We start from the raw sequence: 20,671 nt of genomic DNA on the forward strand, positions 1-20,671 counted from the left end.
CTCTCTCCCTCTCCAACTCTCTCCATCTCCCTCTCTCTCTCCCTCCCTCTCCGTCTCTCTCCATCTCCCACTCTCTCTGTGTGTGTGTGTGTGTCTTTCTCTCTCTGATACCCTACAGCCTGCACGAGATCACAACAATCAGCTCTAAATTGTGTTAATTAGGTCCATTATCCTGTCCTAACACCAAGACAAATGAACGCAGATGTTTCATAACCAAATTTCATAATCTTTAATGTCACTTTTGGTGAAATTTTAACTTCTTGCCATATTTATTTCTTTTTTCTTTTTTAAATCAGTGGAGATCAATAAACATGTTTCACCTCGGCCAAACCTGTATTGGACACGTAATGCCCTGAATAGGGTGCAAGAGCCATTGTGTTCACGTCCTATGTAGTGCGCTTATGTAGGGAATGTGGAGCCAATGGGATGCAGGCCAGTTATATAGATTATTTCCTTGTCTTTCCCGCGCTGAGGCGCTCGAGCACAGCATGGTCCAATCATTGATCAGCGCATCCCAGCTCGCGCACAGTAAGAGGCTTATCCGGAAAGACAGAGAACAAATGGCCCTTTAATTTAATCAGCATCCTCCATGGTCGAGTCATGTTCCATTCCGGGCCCACATCTCCAGACACAGGCCCATTATCGGCCTGTTACACGACTAATTGCCGCTCCTTTGTGCTCGCAAGCTACTTTTCAGGCCCATCGACTTATAACAAGCTTATTTTTTTTCTGACTGCAGACGAGCTCCTGCTCTTATAATCTAACTAAAGGGCTTCATACTGACTACACTGTTGTTTTACTAGACCCACAGTCAGAGCACATTAGTGTCAATAAAATACAGTTTTCATTTTTTTTAAATTTATTAGGTCACTGAGCAAATCATAAGTGCCTAAATGCTGTACAGAACCGACATCTTAAAGTATACATGTATAATCAAGCACAAATACATGTCATTAAGGAGTCAGTAAGGAGCATGCCTACAGATCTGCTCAATGCTCCTTCTATTCTGTTCTCAATCAGTCGTGATGAACCTGGAGCCGATTCCAGGAACACAGGGTGCAAAGCAGGAATATACACCTCGGAGTGGGTGCGAGTCTGTCACAGGAAACTGTGCACTCAGACACACACACTCTCAGACACACCTAGGGACAATTTAGTGTAGTCAATCCACCTCCTGTTTTCAGGAGGAAATCAGAGAGCCCAAAGGGAACCCACATGGACACTGGGAGTACATGAGAAACTCCCGAGATCAGGAACGATCCAGGAATTCTTTGTTTTGAAGGCGGTGATGCGACCCACCCTACCGAGCACCCCCCTAATATACACTCCTCATTTCCTCCTTAGAAGAGTTCATATAGAAGGAATATGAAGAAAAACAGACTCATGTCAGAGAAATAAGCTCCACATCTGGGGACATTTTTAAATCAAGGGATCAGTTCTTACAATTCTTACAATTTCGATACAAGTTCTTACAATGCGATGGTAACTAACAGGCTTTCAATAAGGGTGCACTGGGAATTGCAGTTGGTGCATTTCCAGAAAAGGTGGTTAATAAAGAGAGAACACTTAATGACTCAAAGGCGTTGCGTTTGTACTTGTGTATTCGAGAGAAATTAACACATGCTCTAAAATGCTCATGGGACATTTTCAGGGTGTATGCGCTTCCGGACGGTCCATTAGAGATTTTATCCAGCTGGTGCCGTTGATGAGTTTGGTGGTGGCGATGATGTACTCCGTCCCACCGTCTTCCATCTGAGACAGGAAGCGGAGTGCGGCGATTTCTGCATACGTTACACCACCGAGGAAGAACACCAGTGTTGTCCTGTTCTCTCCCTGCTGACCTGAGAGGACAAAGAGGACACACTTAGTCTTTACCAGAAACACAGCAGCTTGATGAATTGTTTTCATATCTGCTTTTTGCATCATTTGCCATTCCTGAAGTTCTGATTTTTGGATGCTGGGATAGAGCAAGTCTCACAAGAATTAAATAAAACCAAACTTTCAAGTTCCTATTAGAGTATGGAGTGGAAATTGTTAAAGCAAAGCCCCTAAAAACCCAAGCAATGCATACAGAGAGCTGTGCCTGTAGAGTTTGCAGTACTGTTTTCTAATTAGCACCTTTCTGCCAGCAGTACAGGGCAAGTACCGACACGCACTCTTCATAACAACACTCTAAATAACCTCAAAATGTAAGAGACCCAAACATGGTCCCGGTCATGCACAAACAGAGAGGATCAACAAGACGTGTGAAAGACAAAAGCGTCTCTTATCTTCAGCCACCGTGTGTTAGCCGTGTTAGCTCAGCGTCTAGTGTGCAATAAAACTGTCACAAAGTGTCCTTTTAAAACCTACACATATCTAAAGACTCGATTAACAAATTAGTCTTCCTCCACATGTGTTTTCAGCGATAGCCTTTGCCTATGTATAAAAACTGAATGGACATGACAGTGGCATTATGAAAATCACAGGATACGAGCTCAAACTATTTAGAGAAAAGAGGTCAAATAAGGAAAAATGATATCTTAATTCTAATCCTGTGATCTAACTAGTTTGCTCAATACACTGCTCATTAGTGTGGGTTGGAAATGTGCTTGCCCACAGCATCAGCTGTGTAATATCCACAAAAATGTATTAGGATCAATTTTTTGAAAATTGTATAGGAGATTTGAACAATGTATATAGACCCAAGAACACAAAGACCCCATGTAAAATACAAAGAATTAGATCATATCTTTCACATAGAGCAAGTCCCTGTATCATTTCAGTCACGCTTACACTATTCGAAACATCGCTACATTCATTAAGCCCTAAAGTCATCTCTACCTTAATAGAGCGATGCAGCAGAGCTTTGATCCTTTAGCCCCAGAATTACTAAGGCACATCAATACTCAAAAACAGCTCTTTTAATAAACACTATCTACCAGCTTACACTTACGTTTCTTATGGAGACCAGGGGGAAGCTGCTGTCTCTCCTCAAAGTGTGGCCCAGGCAGCATTTTCAGCACCTCCTCAATGCTTCTCCAGCCCGGCCGAGCCAGAACCTGAGTCAGCCTCACGCTGAGAGGAGCGTAACCGCTGTACACGTAGGAGATGTCGTTGGGGTTCTGGCAAGATATATGTATGTATATATGTATGACCAGATATATATCTCATGATCTCTACTTATTCATATTGACAAATGCATTTTCACTAAAAGGCCAGCAAGCACTGCAGTAACAGTAGCATTGTTACAGATTGGCTCATTGGTGTGTAACAGGATACTCAGGAAATGCTAAATATAAGACCACTTCTGGACTTCACATCAAGACTTAACATCATTGTAGTAAGACTAAAATATACAATGTTATCATCTTATTCTGCTGCTCTCCTTTGACCAAAGACAGCAACGTGGCAGGGTTAGCATGGCGAAGGTTAACTGTGAATATTTAAACATTAAAATCTGAATATCTGAATCCAAAATTTAGTCATTATTAATCAGTTATTAATTAGTAATTATTAATCTGACTACTCAGAGTCTAACTATTAATTTTCCATAATTTACTAATGAAATAAGAATTAGATTGAACCCAGACATGCTGTGAGGAATATTTAAGTTAAGCGCAGTTTAGATGAGCGGGTTTAGTTCACATGGTCTCTCAGACCCACATTCCTGATCACTTTAACCTTTCTCAAATTAGTGCCTTAGTTAAGTCTTACTGTTCATCACTACAGATCAAGATGTAATGATTATTATATTTTATTTCCATCTGTTGTACCAAAAATGTACCAGTGATAAGTATATTCATTCATTCATCTTCATTAAACGTTATAATCCTGGTCAGGGTCACACTGGACCCGAAGCAAATCACTGTGCATGAGGCTGGTGGAATAAACCCAGAATGGGACACCAGTCCATGTCGGGGCATCACGACTACTCAGTAATTTAATAAAAGTAGTCAACTAGTCATCTTTCCAATGCTGTATGTAGTATTGTTTATATATATACCAGTATTGTTTTGATGCAGTATTTGATTGCAGTGATGCAATGAACAGCCACACACACAGGCTACAATGATATTCTGTCCTCAGGACTTGTTTTAGGCTCCATGGTGCCAGGACTGCCCAAGAAATACTGAAGTACTTTTGTAAAATTCTTGTAGTGTAATGAAACTCTAGCACCACCCCTGAACACACCAGTTCTTGAAAGGCCTTTGTGAAAAGCTGAAATGCTTTTGAAATTACACTACTCACAAAAAGTTAAGGATATTCGGCTTTCGGGTGAAATTTCAGGATGCACCTAAAATGCACTATAACCTTTACAGGTGAACTTAATTTGACCTTCTCTACACTTTTGAATGCACATGTCCAACTGTTCAGTGTTTCAGTACTTTTTGCATAACTAGCTGTTCTCTAACAAGGTGCTTAACGGCAAAATTAACAACTGGTGTTTGATCCATGAATCGACCAATACATTTTCTGGTTCAATTAGAATTGGTATTTAAACAGTCCTCTTCATCATGCGGTTCACATTTTGACATCATGAGACCAAGACGACACCTAACAACTGATCAACAGTACCTCGCCATTGTGAGGCTTCAAACAGGATGTTCTCAGAGGGAAGTGGCCACTGAGCTTAGAGTGTCACAGAGTGTCATCAGCAGGTTGTGACAGAGATACAGAGAGACTGGAAGAGTCACAGAAAGGGATAGAAGTGGACGTCCCACGGTTGATGACCGCTTCAATGCCACTCAACTCCAGGCACATTTAAGGGAGGTGAGAGGCACCCAAGTGTCACATCAGACCATTCGAAACCTGCAAGGGTATCTGACCACACCACCAGGCACAGGCATCATCGTCTTGCATGGGCCAGGGAGCATTTACGCTGGACGAGGGACCAGTGGGCCTCAGTGCTGTTCTCTGGTGAAAGTTGATTCACGTTGAGCAGAAATGATGGCTGCCAACGATGTTGGAGACGTCAAGGAGAGCGCCATGCATCAGCCACTGTTGTGGTGGTGTTACAGTCTGGGCAGGTGTGTCTACTCAATACAGAACTGCCCTACATCTTGTGAATGGTACAGTGACAAGTCACAAATGGAGTGGCCTGCACTTTCTCCAGACCTGAATCCCATAGAAAACCTATGGGATCAGCCGAGTCGCCGTGTAGAGGCTCGTAACCCTGCACCCCAGAACCTCAATGACCTGAGGGCCGCCCTTCAAGAAGAGTGGAATGCCACGCCTCAGCAGACAATAAGTCGACTCGTTAACAGCATGAGACGACGTTGTCAAGCTGTAATTGATGGTCAAGGGCACATGACAAATTATTGAGACATTGACATTTTTTGTTGTGGTATACCCACCACTGTTGTTGGCTTTTGTTTCAATAAATTGTTTGAAATGAGGAAATCACCACTGCATGCTTCTACTAAAATGCCCTACTTTCATGATATTATATCACTGTAGCATGAACTTTTTACATTTTCCATAAATTTCACCCAAAAGCCAAATATCCTTAACTTTTTGTGTGTAGTTTATATTTAACTATATTTAATTTTTGAAATTGGGGTGTTTTTTCAGCCATTTTCACCCCCTCACCCTCAGTAGCATTTTGAGTTGGCGTGTGCTACTGACCTGACTCTAAACTACCAGTGGGCCTGTAGCTCCAAGAGCACACTTTCTTTTTACATAGCACTGATCCCAGTGCAGCAACACAAGGATTTTATCTACATTTTATTCAGTGTTGAAGATGAACACAAACGCAGGAGAAATTTCATCCAAGTAGGATTTCTCAAATCAATGCAAAGTGATATAAAAGTGTTTACGGTCCTTTGAAGCTTTGGGTTTAGAGTTTTTTATTTATCTAGTTTGAAATATTCTCACACCAACACTCACTAATCGACTAGTCTATAGAACCCATACTATGCACACACACACACACACACATTCACACACTCATTCAGCATATCTCTAGCTTTCCTCCTTTCCCATTTCAGCTCAGACTGACCTGTTCGTTTGCATCCTCCATCCAAAGCTTGAGTGTTTTTCTGATGGTGGGATAGTTGTTCCTCGTGGTGATCTGAGGCTTGAGCAATCCGACCTTCTCCAAGTTGTTGAGGGTCAGAATGTGCTCGTATCCGTACGTCTACATGCAAAACACATATTTCCAGAATATTTGTAAAGTGACACTGGAAAAACCAATAATATTGTCTAGTAATGAGTGTGATATTAAAACCTGGAGGATTTCTCTCTTGTAAAAATCAAGGACTTTCTGTTTCAGGCCATTATTGCAGATGGACTGCATGCAGACCAGCCGGAGGATCTTGATAAGCGGGTCCTTCTGTGCTATGCTGTCCTCTATGTAAGTATTAATCTGCACACAAATAAAATTAGAAGGTGATGGTTACTTCAAGTGCATCACTGTGTATTTTTTATTGTAATAAATTATGTTTTGAGTAAAGCATGAAAAAATGACTTGTTTATAGAGTGAAGTTCACCTTGTCTGTATCCACTCCGGTCATAAACTCTTGTTCCACTGTCAAGTTATCAAAAAAAACTTCTGAGGCTGAAAAGTGAATGATCAGCAGACTTAAAAACAAATACTTTGACATTATATCAAACTGATTGTTCTGATCAAACCGATTAAATCTAGTCTAAGATTGGTCTCGGAATCTGTCCCTGGATGTCTTAATCAGTTAATCTGTTTACATCACACTGTGATTTCAGAGATCTTTTAAAGATTTTTACTTGTCACACTGCATGAGATTAAAATCACGGCTAAAACCTGTAACAGTCTGTGAGATAATGCATTCATTTTCCATGGAAGATTATACAGTGTAAATCCTCTACCTTTTAAAATTCAATAAAAAAAAGGTTTAAGGCTTATGACTTAGCTTGGGCTCATGTAAGCAGGAACATTCCTTATAGCTTATTTTTTCTGTCTAATAACAGGTTTTGTTTATGTTTCGCATCACATCGAGTGTCAAAATCAGCATCATACTACCCGAGACATTAATCAGACTCCACCCCCCCTTCTCTGTAATGGCAAAATCTGGCCAAAGTTTATCACAGTGTAATGCCACAGCTTTAACCTAACAGCATGAAAGCACTAAAGTTGAACTAATCTGTGACACACAGAATTTGGAGAAAAAACCCCCAGAAGAACATACTGGTGATGTCTTTGATGAGCTCAGCAATGGACGTGTGATTGGCCAGTGAGGTGCGAGCAGCCTGCATGTGAGGCAGCTGAGATACAAACTGTTTAATCTCTCCGACTGTCTTGGCGTTGTGGCGCTCCTGAAACAGACAAAGAGCAATGCACCAGAAAAAAAAATACTTCCAGTATCCCAAAAAAAAATCTATGTCCAGGTCGACACGTACCACAGTAAAAATCAGACACAAGCTTTCTTCCTTTACAGCAATTAAAGAGCCATATCTGCTGTTCACACACATGAAGGTAGAGGTAGAGCACTGAAACATGTCAGATTAACTTATATAACCCCACATAAAATCTAAATCTAATGTGCCGTTATATTAAAGCTGATTAGACCCTACTGAGTTTATTCTTAGACTGTGTGTCAACTCATGCATACAAAATACATAGTATTATCTATCTAGGCTAGTTATGTTGGTCATTTCTCATAGAATGTCAGAAAAGCACCGCACTTAGAGATGGGTCACAATTCGGATAACTTTAGTTGTTCAATTTTTGCTGAAGTATTTGTTAATAAACATGGACAAGAACTGCATACTTTCACAAAAGGAGTTAATGTGGCATGCTTAGATGACCAACCGTAGACCCACTTTGCATCTCTAACTACTTCTCAGAACACATTAACAGTTTTTTTTAATGATGATATTCTGTGAAAGTCCAGATACTATATTTTGACCAAAAAAAGTCTAAAGCATTTTTCAATCAAAAAGTGCTCCTGTGTTCAAAGCTTTGTTTTCCTGTGGAAACTCGTGCACCATTTGCACAGCGTGTGAAGACGAAACCTGGTCAGTTTTGACGTTTTTCGGCTAAGGCTAAAATGACAATGAATCTGTACAGACTGGAGATCAGCACGTTGGATACCAGCGAGTGGGAGGAGTTGAGGTTTATATTAAAGTTAGGGAAGACAGCTGATAGAATTTAGATGTCGCACCAATTCAGCGCTCTATCATTCTACGGTTGCAGAGAAACATGTCTGTAACGTTTGGTAAAGTAGATTAAAAGCTAAGACACAAACTTCAAATGCGGCAGAGATGATCTTGGCTTTCTTGCTAAGTGCTGCGCCCACAGCGTTGAAGTTCTTGTCACGGATTTCAGCGTAGAGCTCCTCTGCAGAGTTGAGCTGTAACTTCTTGGGCTCGGTGGGCAGATCTTTACCTCCTTCACCTGCCTTCTTCTGGGCAAATTTCTCAGGGGGGAGCTTCACATAACCTGTAGAAAAAAAGCTTTTAAAAATGATCATGCTAATCAGAATCTAAAAAAAATATTACTTGAAGATTTATTGAACCAATTCTCTCATGTTACTGAATTACAAATGGCACACTGAAATTTCACTGTTTAATAGTAGATTTTCCACTCAAACATTGCAAGTTGATATTGGATTTATTGGGAAATGTTAAGGGGAAAGTATTCACCCCCTGTGCTATGGAAGCTCTGAAAGAAACTGTCCTACAAAGGCCTGTGTGAAGATTCTACAGAAGTTAGAGAAAAGGAACACAAATGCATACATTAGGGAAAAAGGGCACAAAACAATATTTAAGAGTTTGGCTATCCCAGTGAACACAGTTGGATCAATAATCAGGAAGTGGAAGCTGCATCTCTGAGAGAAGCCACAAAAAAAAGATAATCACTTGAAGGAGCTACAGAGTTCAGTAATGGTGCACCAGTCAGTTATATAAAGAGCACTGCATAACACTGGCTTTATGGGAGAAGGGCAAGAAAGAAGCCATTACTCAAAAGGTACAATCTGAATGCATGTCAGAAAGCTTGAGTGTGACCCAGCTGCAATGTGAGAAAAGTTCTTGTGGTCAGATGAGACCAAGATAGTGCTTTTTGACCAAAATTCAAACCTGAAACCTTTTAAACTTCTTAAAAACACACCATCCTTAGAGGGGTGGCAGCATCATACAATGGACATGCTTTTCATCAGAAGGAGCCTGAAATCTTGTTAGAGTCAAAGGAAGAGTGGAAGGAGGAAAATGTAGGAAAAATACTACAGGTGAACCTGCTTCAGTTTACTAAGCAACTGAAGCTTAGGAGGAAATTCATCTCTCAGCAGGACAACGATCCCAAACACAAGGCCACAGCGAGACAGGAGGGGCTCAAGAACAAAACATTGTTTTTCTTATCTCAATTCCATCGACAATCTGTGGCACTATTTGCCAACTGCAGTTCAACAAGCATAACCCAAACAACCTGAACAACCTGGAGCAAATCTGGTGAGAAGAAAGAGTCAAAATCACTCCAACACTGTGTACAATGTTAGCACATCCCAAAAGATTTAAAGCAGCAAAATGTGGCACTATCAACTGTTTAAATATTTCTTAACAGACTGTAAATCCAATGTCACCTTACAATTATTGATATTACAGCATTTTAAAATAAAATATCAACCAGATGGAAGTTTCAATGTACTATCTGTAACTCAGATCATAAAGAATTGGTCTGAATAATTTTGCAAAGCACTGTAAACATAGACAGACAGGCAGACAGACAGGCAGACAGACAGACAGATAGATAACACACCGTTAGTGATGCCATAGATCTCATCGATGAGACCTTCGTAGGTGAGCTGTGTGGCTAGTGGTGTGAGCAGGTCCACGTTTCGGTCCAATAACAAGAGCGTATCGAACACAGGCAGGATTTGATTCTGAGTGCCAGCAAACTCCCTCTTCATCCTCAGCATCATGTTCGCTACATGCTTCAGAAAAAAAAAAAAAATTGGTGATAGTCAAACAAGCATATGATGTTGTGATTTGGATTAAGAATAGTGCTTTTATAATACCTACATAACATTATAAAACATACATACATAATAAATACATTCATATGCATTTATCAGCAGAGCTGCAGAATCCAGTTCAAGATGGATTAAGTGTTAGATTAGGCTCTCTGATTCGAATAAACATTTGAGACAAACTGGACTGGAGCGCTGAAACAACTGCACTGGTACATCAATGTAGCCTCAAACACTTCATGATCTCCTAAGACCTGCTATTCCCGTACTGATATAACAGGCAGCATGACTACATGTAGAAACCATCAGCGACCTAAAGGGGCAGAAAGAGTGTTGTCCATCTCACCCTTGCACATTCTCCTTTGCCAAAGATCTGCGGGATAGTTCCATACAGTGCCTGCAGAGTCATCAAACCCTTAGCGGTGTGATACAGGCTCGTCTGATCATTCTCAAGATAACATTCCTGCATATAACAAAACAGAAGAAGGCAAAGGAGAAAGAAAAGGTGAAGTATTTCAAATTCTCCATATAAAAAACTGAGACTTTGTTCCTATGGATAAATGAATAACATCAAAATATTGGTATAACAGTGTGTACTGACATAATAATGGATAAAAGCAAAAAGACTCAAGGCTCTGTACAGTAAGTATTAAAAGCTTCAACTAGCCTGTGGAGCAAATGTTTGTGAACAGTGGTGAACCGGCAACAAGGCCATGGGCGGTCAAGGCTCATTGAAGCATGTGGTGAGCGAAGGCTGGACCATGTGATCCGATCCCTTAAATTTCCCTTTATCTATCTATCTATCTATCTATCTATCTATCTATCTATCTATCTATCTATCTATCTATCTATCTATCTATCTATCGATCCAACAGACGAGCTACTTTTGCTCAAATTGCTGAAGAAGTTAATGCTGGTTCTGATAGAAAGGTGTCAGAATACACAGTGGACCAGCACATAATTAGGCATAATGTTTGCAGGCATCGGTGTACAGTATATAATTCTGATTACTGGCATGTACATTTATTCTGAAATCTAGAAACCTAATTCTGCAGACACAGCTCTCAAATAAATGTTTTAAAATAAAATTAAAAAAAAAGAAAAAAGAAACACCTCAGGACATTGAGTAGCTCATCCTTTTGTGTTGGTACAGTCTCAGACTGAATCCCAAGAACATATCTTCTGTCCAAAACAACTGCTTACTGTATGGATTATTGATTCTGGTTATTAGGTCTGTGAAAAATCTCTTCCTTTTCTAAAGCCCTGTAGCTAGTTTCTTGGTCAATTAGATGCTCCCACTTAAAATAACTGACATAAATGCATGTGTTTGACCACAACAGATTTAGAAATCTGGAGTTGCTGACCACTGGACTGTTTTTTTAAGTATGAGTTAAGCTGAAATGTCTGGTTTGTCAAAACTGATAAATTTTATGGGTGCAGCTGATATTCTAAACACAGCATGTAGTTTCTGCCTTGGTGAACTCTCCTACTTACCCTGAACGCACTTTCAGACTCCATGGACAGCAGGTCTCCGTCGTAAGGGATGAGGTCCAGAATGTACTCGTCAATGTTAGTGAAGGCATTGAGGACGCCTTGCTCCTTTAGGCGCTGCTCACACAGCAGACTGCGCCGAGGGACGAACAGTATGTGGAACTCGCGCTGTGGCTGTAACTTGTCCTCACTGTATGGAAGACACATACATACAGATGATTTGCACTGTGTACAAATAAGTGAGAGAGAGACAGAGAGAGAGAGAGAGACACAGAGAGAGAGAGAGAGAGAGAGAGAGAGAGAGAGACACTAACCTCATTACATTCTCTGCAATAATGTCCATCAACTCCAGCCTTGGACGGACAAAGAAGATGATGTTTTTGACGTCAGCTGGTGGCACGCGCCCCGCTTTGAGTGTAAACATCTTTTCCACTTCATGTTCCTTGAAATACATAAGGTCTGACATTAGTGGACCTACATCATAATTTATATCGCAGCATTTCTCAATCTTGGGTCTTTCTTACCTTCAACAATGAATACTGAGCTATTAATCCAAACGGTCCGGTAAGGTACTCGTCCCATACAATGGCCTAAAGAGAAAGGGTTCATAATTGAAAAAGCTTGTTTTTAACCTTCAATGAAGCAAACACACAAGTTTATACAATCACACGCTTTCAGACTCAGATTAGACGAGTGATGTGCAGGGTTATTATAATTAATTAACTACACCATGTCTGCTTTCATGTTATCATTTGAAATGTAAATGAAAAGGGGGGAAAACTGCATTCAAAGTTTTACAGTTCCACTGAAAGACACCAAGACATTGATTGTTTAAAAGCAGCTGTTGAGCTCATTGATCCAATTTACATTTAATCTAATCTTTCCTATCTCAGAATGATCTTAACCTCATTTAATAATATTACTTTCAGCTGTCCGGCAAGCGAAAGGCTCATCTACCTTATTACGATATTTGTAAGCTAATTTACTTTGGTAAAAAAAATATAATAATACACACACCTGCTGATACATTTTTAAGAATTATAAATGAAAATGAAAAGTTTAATGGGAAAGGAGTGGTCACGTTTGTCATCAGCATCATCCACATCTGTGTCTCTGACATGAAATTCACTCACGGACAGTTAAACTCATGACTCGTTGTTGTGTCTTCACACGACTGATCACTGTTCATGCTAGCATCAGTGAAGAAATAATCACTGATTCATTCATTCATTCATTCATTGAGCTGCTTTCTTAGCATGCAGACGTCAAGGCAAGGACACAAAGTGGCCTAAATAAAAAGACAATTCAATGTTTACTGATTTACTGAAACTGAATTGAAATCAAAACCCAATTTTACCTCAGCAACATCTGACATGTCTTTACATATACATATAAAACTACAATCTATTCCTGTATAATCCAATTACGGATATATTCCTGTGGATGTGTCTTAAATGTTAAAAATAAGGCTATAACAAATAAATCTAAAATTCATTCATTGATATAGATAAATCTTCAGTCCAGGAGTTGTCCAAATTCATTTATTTTTCTGACCCATAATGCCTGTAGAAAATACTGTTCAAATTTAGGTCCAACTTTTATTCCTTTGCTTTAGAGATCCTGAACGTGACTAGTCCTCCTCACCATCATCATCATCATCATCATCATCACACTACTACTACTACTAACAATAATAATAACAGTAATAGTAGTAGTAGTAATAATAGTGATCTCCAGCGCTGTAATAAAGTAACAAACCCAGGCTATTGTTCATGGTCTCCTGTTTTCACATCACATTTACTCCACTGTTCCCTGTATCACTGTAACAATGTGTCCCAGTTTAAAAGGTGTAGTCTAACATGGAGTCTCTGCGAGAGGAAGTAAACACTAAGCGGTGTTACATTTATTCACACTGCACACTGTTTAACATGAGCCCCGTGTAAACATGGAAGCCCACAGGGAAAGGAAAGTATCACCTTGCTTCCTGCGCATTTGTCCAGAAATTCGCGAAGCTCCTTCCTTGCAGCTTCCCTCAGAATATTGAGATTGACTCGACCATAAGACAAGTGAGAAGCCATATTTACACGATAAATAGTACGATCATGTGAGCCAGGTCATGTCACGTGGTTCCGTGCCTTCGCAAATTGATGGCTTTCCTTAATGCGCATGCGCACTTTACTGAATTTCTTTAGGTGACCTGTAGGTGGCGATGTGACTCTGTGTTAGACAGGCTTACAACATAACTCCCACGTCTTAGAAGTCAGTTTAGTCGTATTAATGTTGATCATGTTTCATGTTTAGCATGTTTTAATAATAATTCTGTATATTGTTAGCTGTGTAATGTAAAGCTGTCACCGTTGGGCCCTTGAGCAAGGCCCCCAACCCACCTTGCTCCAGGGGCGCTGCATCATGGCTGACCCTGCACTCTGACCCCAAACCTCCAAGGATGGGATATGTGGAGAAAGAATTTCACTGTGCAGTAATGAATATGTGACAAATAAAGACTTAACCTAATGAGGAAGGATTAATAATCAAAACAGCAGGAATGAAGAAATATTTGAGGCAATAAGAAACTGATCAGAAGGTTGAGGGTTCAAGACCCAGCACCACTAAGCTGCCAGTGTAGGACTGTTGTTCAAGGCCCTTAATCCTCTCTGCTCTATCATGGCTGACCATGTGCTTTCACTTCTGTAGTTCACTTCTGTCACAAAGTCATCACCTAATTATTTAAAAGCCATTGCTGATTATTTTCATGGAACATATCAAGTGATATAGCAATGCAGCATAGGTTTTGCATATACACTACCAGTCAAAAGTTTGGACACACCTTTTAATTCAATGTTTTTTTGTTTAGGGATTTATTTTTTACATTCTTGAACAATACTGGAGATTTCAAAACTATCAAATAACACACATGGACTTAAGTAATCCATATGTAATGACAACAAAAAACAGTCAGTTGTTATTTTAAGACACGAAGGTCAGGTGTTCTGGAATAGTTCTTGCAAGAACAGTATTATCGAGTGCATTTGCAAAACCCATCAAGCACCATGATGAAACTGGCTCACATGAAGACCATCCCAGTAAAGCAAGACCAAAACTTACCTCTGCTGCAGAGGAGAAGTTCATTTAGAGTTACCAGCCTCAGAAATCACCAATTAACAGCACCTCAGATTAGAGGCGTTATGAAGGCTTTACAGAGCATCAGACATATCTTAATATCAACTGTTCAAATGAGATTATTGTGTATTGCCGCCTTCAGCATTGTTTTACAATGTAGAAAGAAATAAACATCAGGAAAGACCATGGAATTAGAAGATGTGTCCAAACTTTTGACTGGTAGTGTATTTGTAAGAAATATAGTTTACAAAATACAAAACATCATAAAGAGAATATTTGTAATCCTTTAATTAAAAAGAAATAACACTTAAAATCTATTTTTTATGTAATGTGTTTTTAATATTATTGTGTGGAAATAGTTCCAGGGTCCCTGGTTCGATCCTTAGCTTGGGTTACCGTCTTTAAGGTATTTATATGTTCTCTCTTTGTCTGTAGGAAAGAGACTGAGAATGTGGAAGGACTGGAAAAAAAGTATACACGTCTTTTGAAAAGTTGGGGATCCACAGTGACGAGCTGAAATCTTTGGCCAGGGATGGAGAAGTCTGGAGAAGTCTGAATGAATGAATGAATGAATGAATATAATAACAGTGATTTGTTCTCAAGGGATAAATTCTAAACTATATCATCTTAGCTATTAGCTGTTGGAATTCCAAGACTTTTCATATTAATCAACCCAAAAGTCATTCACATTTCATGGTCAATCAAATTTATATTAGATAAGCTGGTATTTAGTGAATCAGACGGCGGCTACAAATCTGAATAAACATCAAGCAACATCAAATTTTCAGCAAAAGGAGAAATTAATTGTGTAATAAAAACAAGAGGTTTTTTTTTTTATATATGTATATTCACTTTTCATTTATTTAACACTTTTAAATGTTATTATTGTTTTTTGCAGATTTTATTCAGAACCAGACACTGGCTTCTCAACCACTAGGGGTCGACTACCGCTTCCTTCTTATTGCCTTTAGATTCTCATGTAAAAGAGCATGTGTGAAAGCATTTGTTGAAATCATACAAGGAAATATTCACCTTATACAATTTGAAGGCAATAAGGGATAAATAATAAATGCAATATTTTAAAAGGAACATCTACTCTATCTAATATTGGAAATAGTATCTTATCCAGCCTGGTTATCAAGGTACGTTTTTTTCTGTCTACTCAAAGCTAGAAAGTTTTGTCTTCTCAAGAAGCTTTTGCTTAATTGGGTTCTAATGAACAGACTGTATTTATTGGGTCTTATCATGATTTGACTTTTGTGGCATTTCTGCTAAACTTATATCACATCTGGATTGCTGAATCATTTTTTTTTTCTCCTAACTTATCTTTTTCATGCTACTTTGCAGTCTTTCGTATTACTTCTTTTTTTGCTCTGTATCCCGTTCCTGCTCTATCCAGTTTGCTTCTTGGCTGCATATCATACGTATTGGTGTAGTATACTGAATTTATGTAGATTAGGATTTCTGGGTCTCTGTACGTTTCTAATGTAATTTGATTGAAATTAAATTCTCTCAAACCTTAACTGTTTCCTGTGGGTAGATTTGTTTCAGTTGCCAGCCACACAGGCTCTTCATATCTCATATATCTGATGGAGAATAGGGTTCTGTATGACAGGATATGAGGTTTAATGCTTATTTGCCACGCACCCTACAGCATTATCAGGCATCATTAATATTATTCACAAAGGCGCGAATGACACATAAGAGTCAAAGAGACAAAGATCAAAGAACAAAAAAAAAAAAAAATTGTGCTATATTTTCTCATAACACAATTTGTAGGCTGTGATATACTGAACCAGTGTCAAGGTACTTATTGATAAAGACTTAAAAGCACTTTTGTATGTCACTCTGGGTAAGGGCGCCTGGCAAATGCCCGAAATGTAAATGTAGAACAAAAGATGAAACAGAGATAAATAACTGAAACAGTCATGCCTCCTGCGTCATCGTCAAACCTGCAGCCACACCAACCCTTTAAGGAAAAAATCAGTGATTGTGATAGGTGGAAAATTTAGAGAAACTTAAATTAAGTATAAGTATGATTATGTTTGATAAAATCAAAATAAACACTATTTAGAAGATGATTTATCACCTCTGTCACCTAACCTACTAGAGAAGATCTACTTTTTGAGATCTCTGTTTAAGATTTCCCCCATGTAGTGGTTGGGAACCTGGGCAGAGTTGGACCTTAGACCAAAATGCAGCTTTATAGTATAATGAATTTAACAATTCATCTTAACAAAGTATCTGGAGTATTATCAATAACTCATACATGGAAGTAGAGAGGCATATGCAACTTATCTAGGTTAGCTAAACTAATCTGATAGTCGCAACCACACTGCTATGCTGCTGGCCTAGATTGTAGTCACAAATATGAAAATTTGTGCATCATAATAATAATAATAATAATAATAATAATCATACTGCATATTTGAAACATCCTGAACTGTTTTGTTGCATCCAAAAACAAAGCCATATGATGTTGACAGGTATAAAAGAGCCATGTCCTGATTGGCTGATGATATTAATGCCAAGTATAACTCAGCCTATAGGTCTTAGTTGATATGGCGGGGTATGCAAAAACATCCTGTCTGTTTGAAATAGAATATTGGCCTGGGAAATACTAGCAAAAGGTGCCACTAGCAAAATTAGCAGTGGGAACTAATGTACTGTCAGCCATCTTAGGGCTACAGCTAGGATTCCCTGGCTTAGTTTCTGAATTATGTCAATTCTGTGTGGAAGAATGAGAGGCATAGGCATTAAAGGCATACAGTAGATGTTAGGGCAAATTGTGGGCCAGTGCATCCTTTGCCTTCAGGCTGCCTGACTTTGCTATTGAGTTAGAGAACACATGTAGGCTGAGAGATGCCAATTCTGACTCTTTTTTTAATATATAGATATAATATATATATATATATATAACCTTGGTCATAATCATTCTGGAAAAATGCTGGTCATAAGGAGGGCTCTGTTGATGTTTGAGTTTCTCTGCTGTTATAGTTATAGCTCTTATAGTTTCCAGCATTTGTCCCACACAATGGTAGGGTCCACTGTTTTTAGCAGATCATGATTTGATCCACATGATTTGGCACAGTTTTTTTTTGCCAGATGCCCTTCCTGTCACAACCCTCCCATTTTTATCCGGCCTTGGGACCGGCACTGAGAATTAACTCTTCAGTGGCTGGGTTGTCACCCTGCCCGGGAATCGAACCCAGGCCGCAGCAATGAGAACACGGGATCTTGCCACTGTATCACCAGAAGGTTAATTTCATGCTAGCAGTACTTTAAGGATGTTAAGAGTGATCCCGAGAGAAACTTTTCCAGTCCAACAAAGAACCTTATATACATTAGATCTCTGAAGAACCACTTACGCTTTATAGCGTCACTGCTGAGTAGTCAGTGCAGTCTTTAGCTTTAAGAGTGTTCATTATGTATTTTAACCGCAGGAACGATCACACAGCTAACCGAGAACACAAGGAGGACACAACCCAACAGAGAATCCCCTGTGAAAGGAAGTGGCAGGCTCAGCAGTGAGATGCAGTGCTTGGGTGGCTGACTCTGAGCTGATACTAAAAAGGGAATCCAGCTAACTTAACAGATTTAGAGAGAGCATCTATGCACAGGCCCACTGGTCGAGTAGATGGCTGGATATGTGAAAGTTTGGAGAAGAATGTTGAAGACTATTTAAAATGATGTAATTATTGAAAATATTGTTTGATATGTGACTCTTTAACTTTGCTGGGAAACCTTTTGCATGTTTGACAAGAAGGTAGCCAGGTGTTTCTTGCCCCCACTGGTGGAAAGGGTGAGCTCAGTGCATGCAGAGAGCTGGACAAACAGCCATGTGACTGCAGGAGACACTTATATATTATATACAAATATTTTACATTCATGTTCAGTAGACATTACAAAAAACACCTTACTTCATAGACTTAATGTTTGCAACTGAAGACTGCAGAGATTTTTTACACAAGTGCCAGAAAACAGAGGAGGCAGAATTTGTTGCATTTATTTTTTATTGTCTTTGGATTATGTATATTGCATTCCAACAAAGATATCACAGTTTCAAATACATATAAAAAAAAAAACAAAAACAAATAAATAATTAATTTAATAATTTACTTTAATAATTTAGGACAAAATGTTTTCAAGACTGAATTCAAGCTTCAGAGATTTCAACCACAAGAGCTAAGCTCCAGTTTTTGTGCAACATGGTTCAGGATATTTAGGACATAAAATATTGTTTTGAAACCATGAGATTAAATTCTCCAGGACATTTAAACCCAGACATTTTATGAAATAATGGTTTGTTGAATTGACTCTTTCATCCAGCTCTTTGGTGTAATTACAGTCATCCATGTGGAATAATACCTGGAAGCGAACTTTTAAGGCTTTGATGTTATTGGTAATGTTCTTTTTGGCATGTACGTTCCTTTCCATGAAGCTGATATATTTGCTGAAGGCACAGGCAGACTCGTTGACATTGCTTGATATTCCATGGAGCTTTGCTGAACTACAGTGACTGGTCATGTTTTTCTGAAAATTTGTTGTCACAAATGTTAATTTATATTTTTTAATATATATATATATATATATATATATATATATATATATATATATATATATATATATTTATTATAATATATATATATATATTTTTTTATAAAGTGTAAGATTGTATGTAAAAATATACTTACGTAATTTTCATACAGGTAAATTACCCCCGAGTTAAAAGAACAAAGTGAAAAACTCCTGATTTCATGACGGATTGGGGAAGAATGAGTTTGCTTGATTAAGTTGCAGGCAAGAAGGATCAAGACATGCACAAAGAGAGTGGATCCTACAAAAGGGAACATAACAGTGTTATTATGTATGTACCTTGTACATTTATCACACAGTTAATACAAGCAGTTATCCAGAAACACATTTAGAAACTCCTGATTCATGGTGATAGTTTTATCATTTGGTAACAAACCTTTTTTTTTGCTCTAATTATACCTTATAAATGATTAATAAATTCCTTGAAGACTTTTGTAGAGATTGATATGCTATAGCATGTGCCACTGTTCATCATAATGCCATGTGTTTAACGAAATCAAACTTCTGGCATCTTACAAGGTACGAAGTATATCAACCCTGCTGCTGAAATCTCAGTTCTTTTTTTTGTGTGCAAAAGTCTTGATTATTTTGAAAAGCAACTCTAAATTTCTGTCAGTGAAATAAGCAGTGTTTTGTAAGTTGGATCAGTGCAAATCACAGTCTCATACGTTTGTTATTTCTATGTACCTCACATTTAAAGTCGTCCGGTTTTTAAAATCAAAGGTAAAAATGACCTACCTGCTACACGCGCCATGCTGTGAAGTGTCCGTGGTATATGCTGATACCTTGTCAGTTGTGCTTTTCTGTGTCTTTGTACATGCATGTTTCTTATTTATAATCACGTAGGGGGAAAACCTGAATTGAGATCTATGTGTGTGATCATATCAGAACTTTCCTTTGCACCATATCAGTCTACTCTGATGGGAATATGGTTTGATATGAGTCAGCAAAAACCTAGAAAATGTAGTCTTTAGTTCCCAGTTAGAGAGACCCCAACACATCATGAAATCTTCCTAATTGTTTTATATATAGTATTAAATAGGTGATTAAACAGCCATGCTTGAGACTTGGAAGGATAAATGTATACAAATATTTTACATTCAATAAATAAAAATTTTTTTATTTACATTTTTTACTCAAGTGCCAGAAAATATAGGAGGCAGAATTTGTTGCCTTTATTTTTTTTGAATAATACGGAATATGGTTTAATGAAAAATGTAGAAGATTTAGTCTTTAGTTCCCCGAGAACACATCCTAAAATCTACCTAGTTGTTTTCTAGTGATGTACATAGTATTAAATAGATTATTTTGTAAGATTTTTTTATCTCTTAAAATATTCATCAAGCCAACAGACTTCAGTTACTGCTTGGTCAGTCTTATGACTGTAGAACATACTGCAACACCCCGAATCTGGCTTTGTGAGGGCCACCTTTTGCTAAAATCTTACTTGCCTGGTTGATTTTGAGCACCAGCTACTAATCCTTCCTGACATACCACAACAAACGGACATTGGGAGGTCTATGTGCCGTTGCCTGGCAACCAGA

At 38.6% G+C, this 20,671-nt stretch overlaps 1 protein-coding gene across 1 annotated transcript; it reads right to left on the reverse strand.

Moving 5' to 3' along the window:
- Window positions 1-271: 271 nt before the first annotated feature.
- On the reverse strand, window positions 272-13,545 carry vps33a (VPS33A core subunit of CORVET and HOPS complexes). The gene is made up of 13 exons (XM_058375445.1): window positions 13,388-13,545; window positions 11,936-12,001; window positions 11,726-11,853; window positions 11,415-11,601; window positions 10,267-10,383; window positions 9,710-9,884; window positions 8,202-8,395; window positions 7,143-7,269; window positions 6,471-6,538; window positions 6,209-6,346; window positions 5,981-6,118; window positions 2,936-3,104; window positions 272-1,841 (listed from the first exon to the last, which is right to left on the reverse strand). Exons 1-13 carry the CDS (start codon window positions 13,487-13,489, stop codon window positions 1,648-1,650), a joined length of 1,803 nt encoding a protein of 600 aa, XP_058231428.1. The 5' UTR covers window positions 13,490-13,545; the 3' UTR covers window positions 272-1,647.
- Between the last annotated feature and the right edge of the window lie 7,126 nt (window positions 13,546-20,671).

Source organism: Hemibagrus wyckioides, linkage group LG22, assembly GCF_019097595.1.
Source record: "Hemibagrus wyckioides isolate EC202008001 linkage group LG22, SWU_Hwy_1.0, whole genome shotgun sequence".
NCBI classification, from domain to species: domain Eukaryota; kingdom Metazoa; phylum Chordata; class Actinopteri; order Siluriformes; family Bagridae; genus Hemibagrus; species Hemibagrus wyckioides.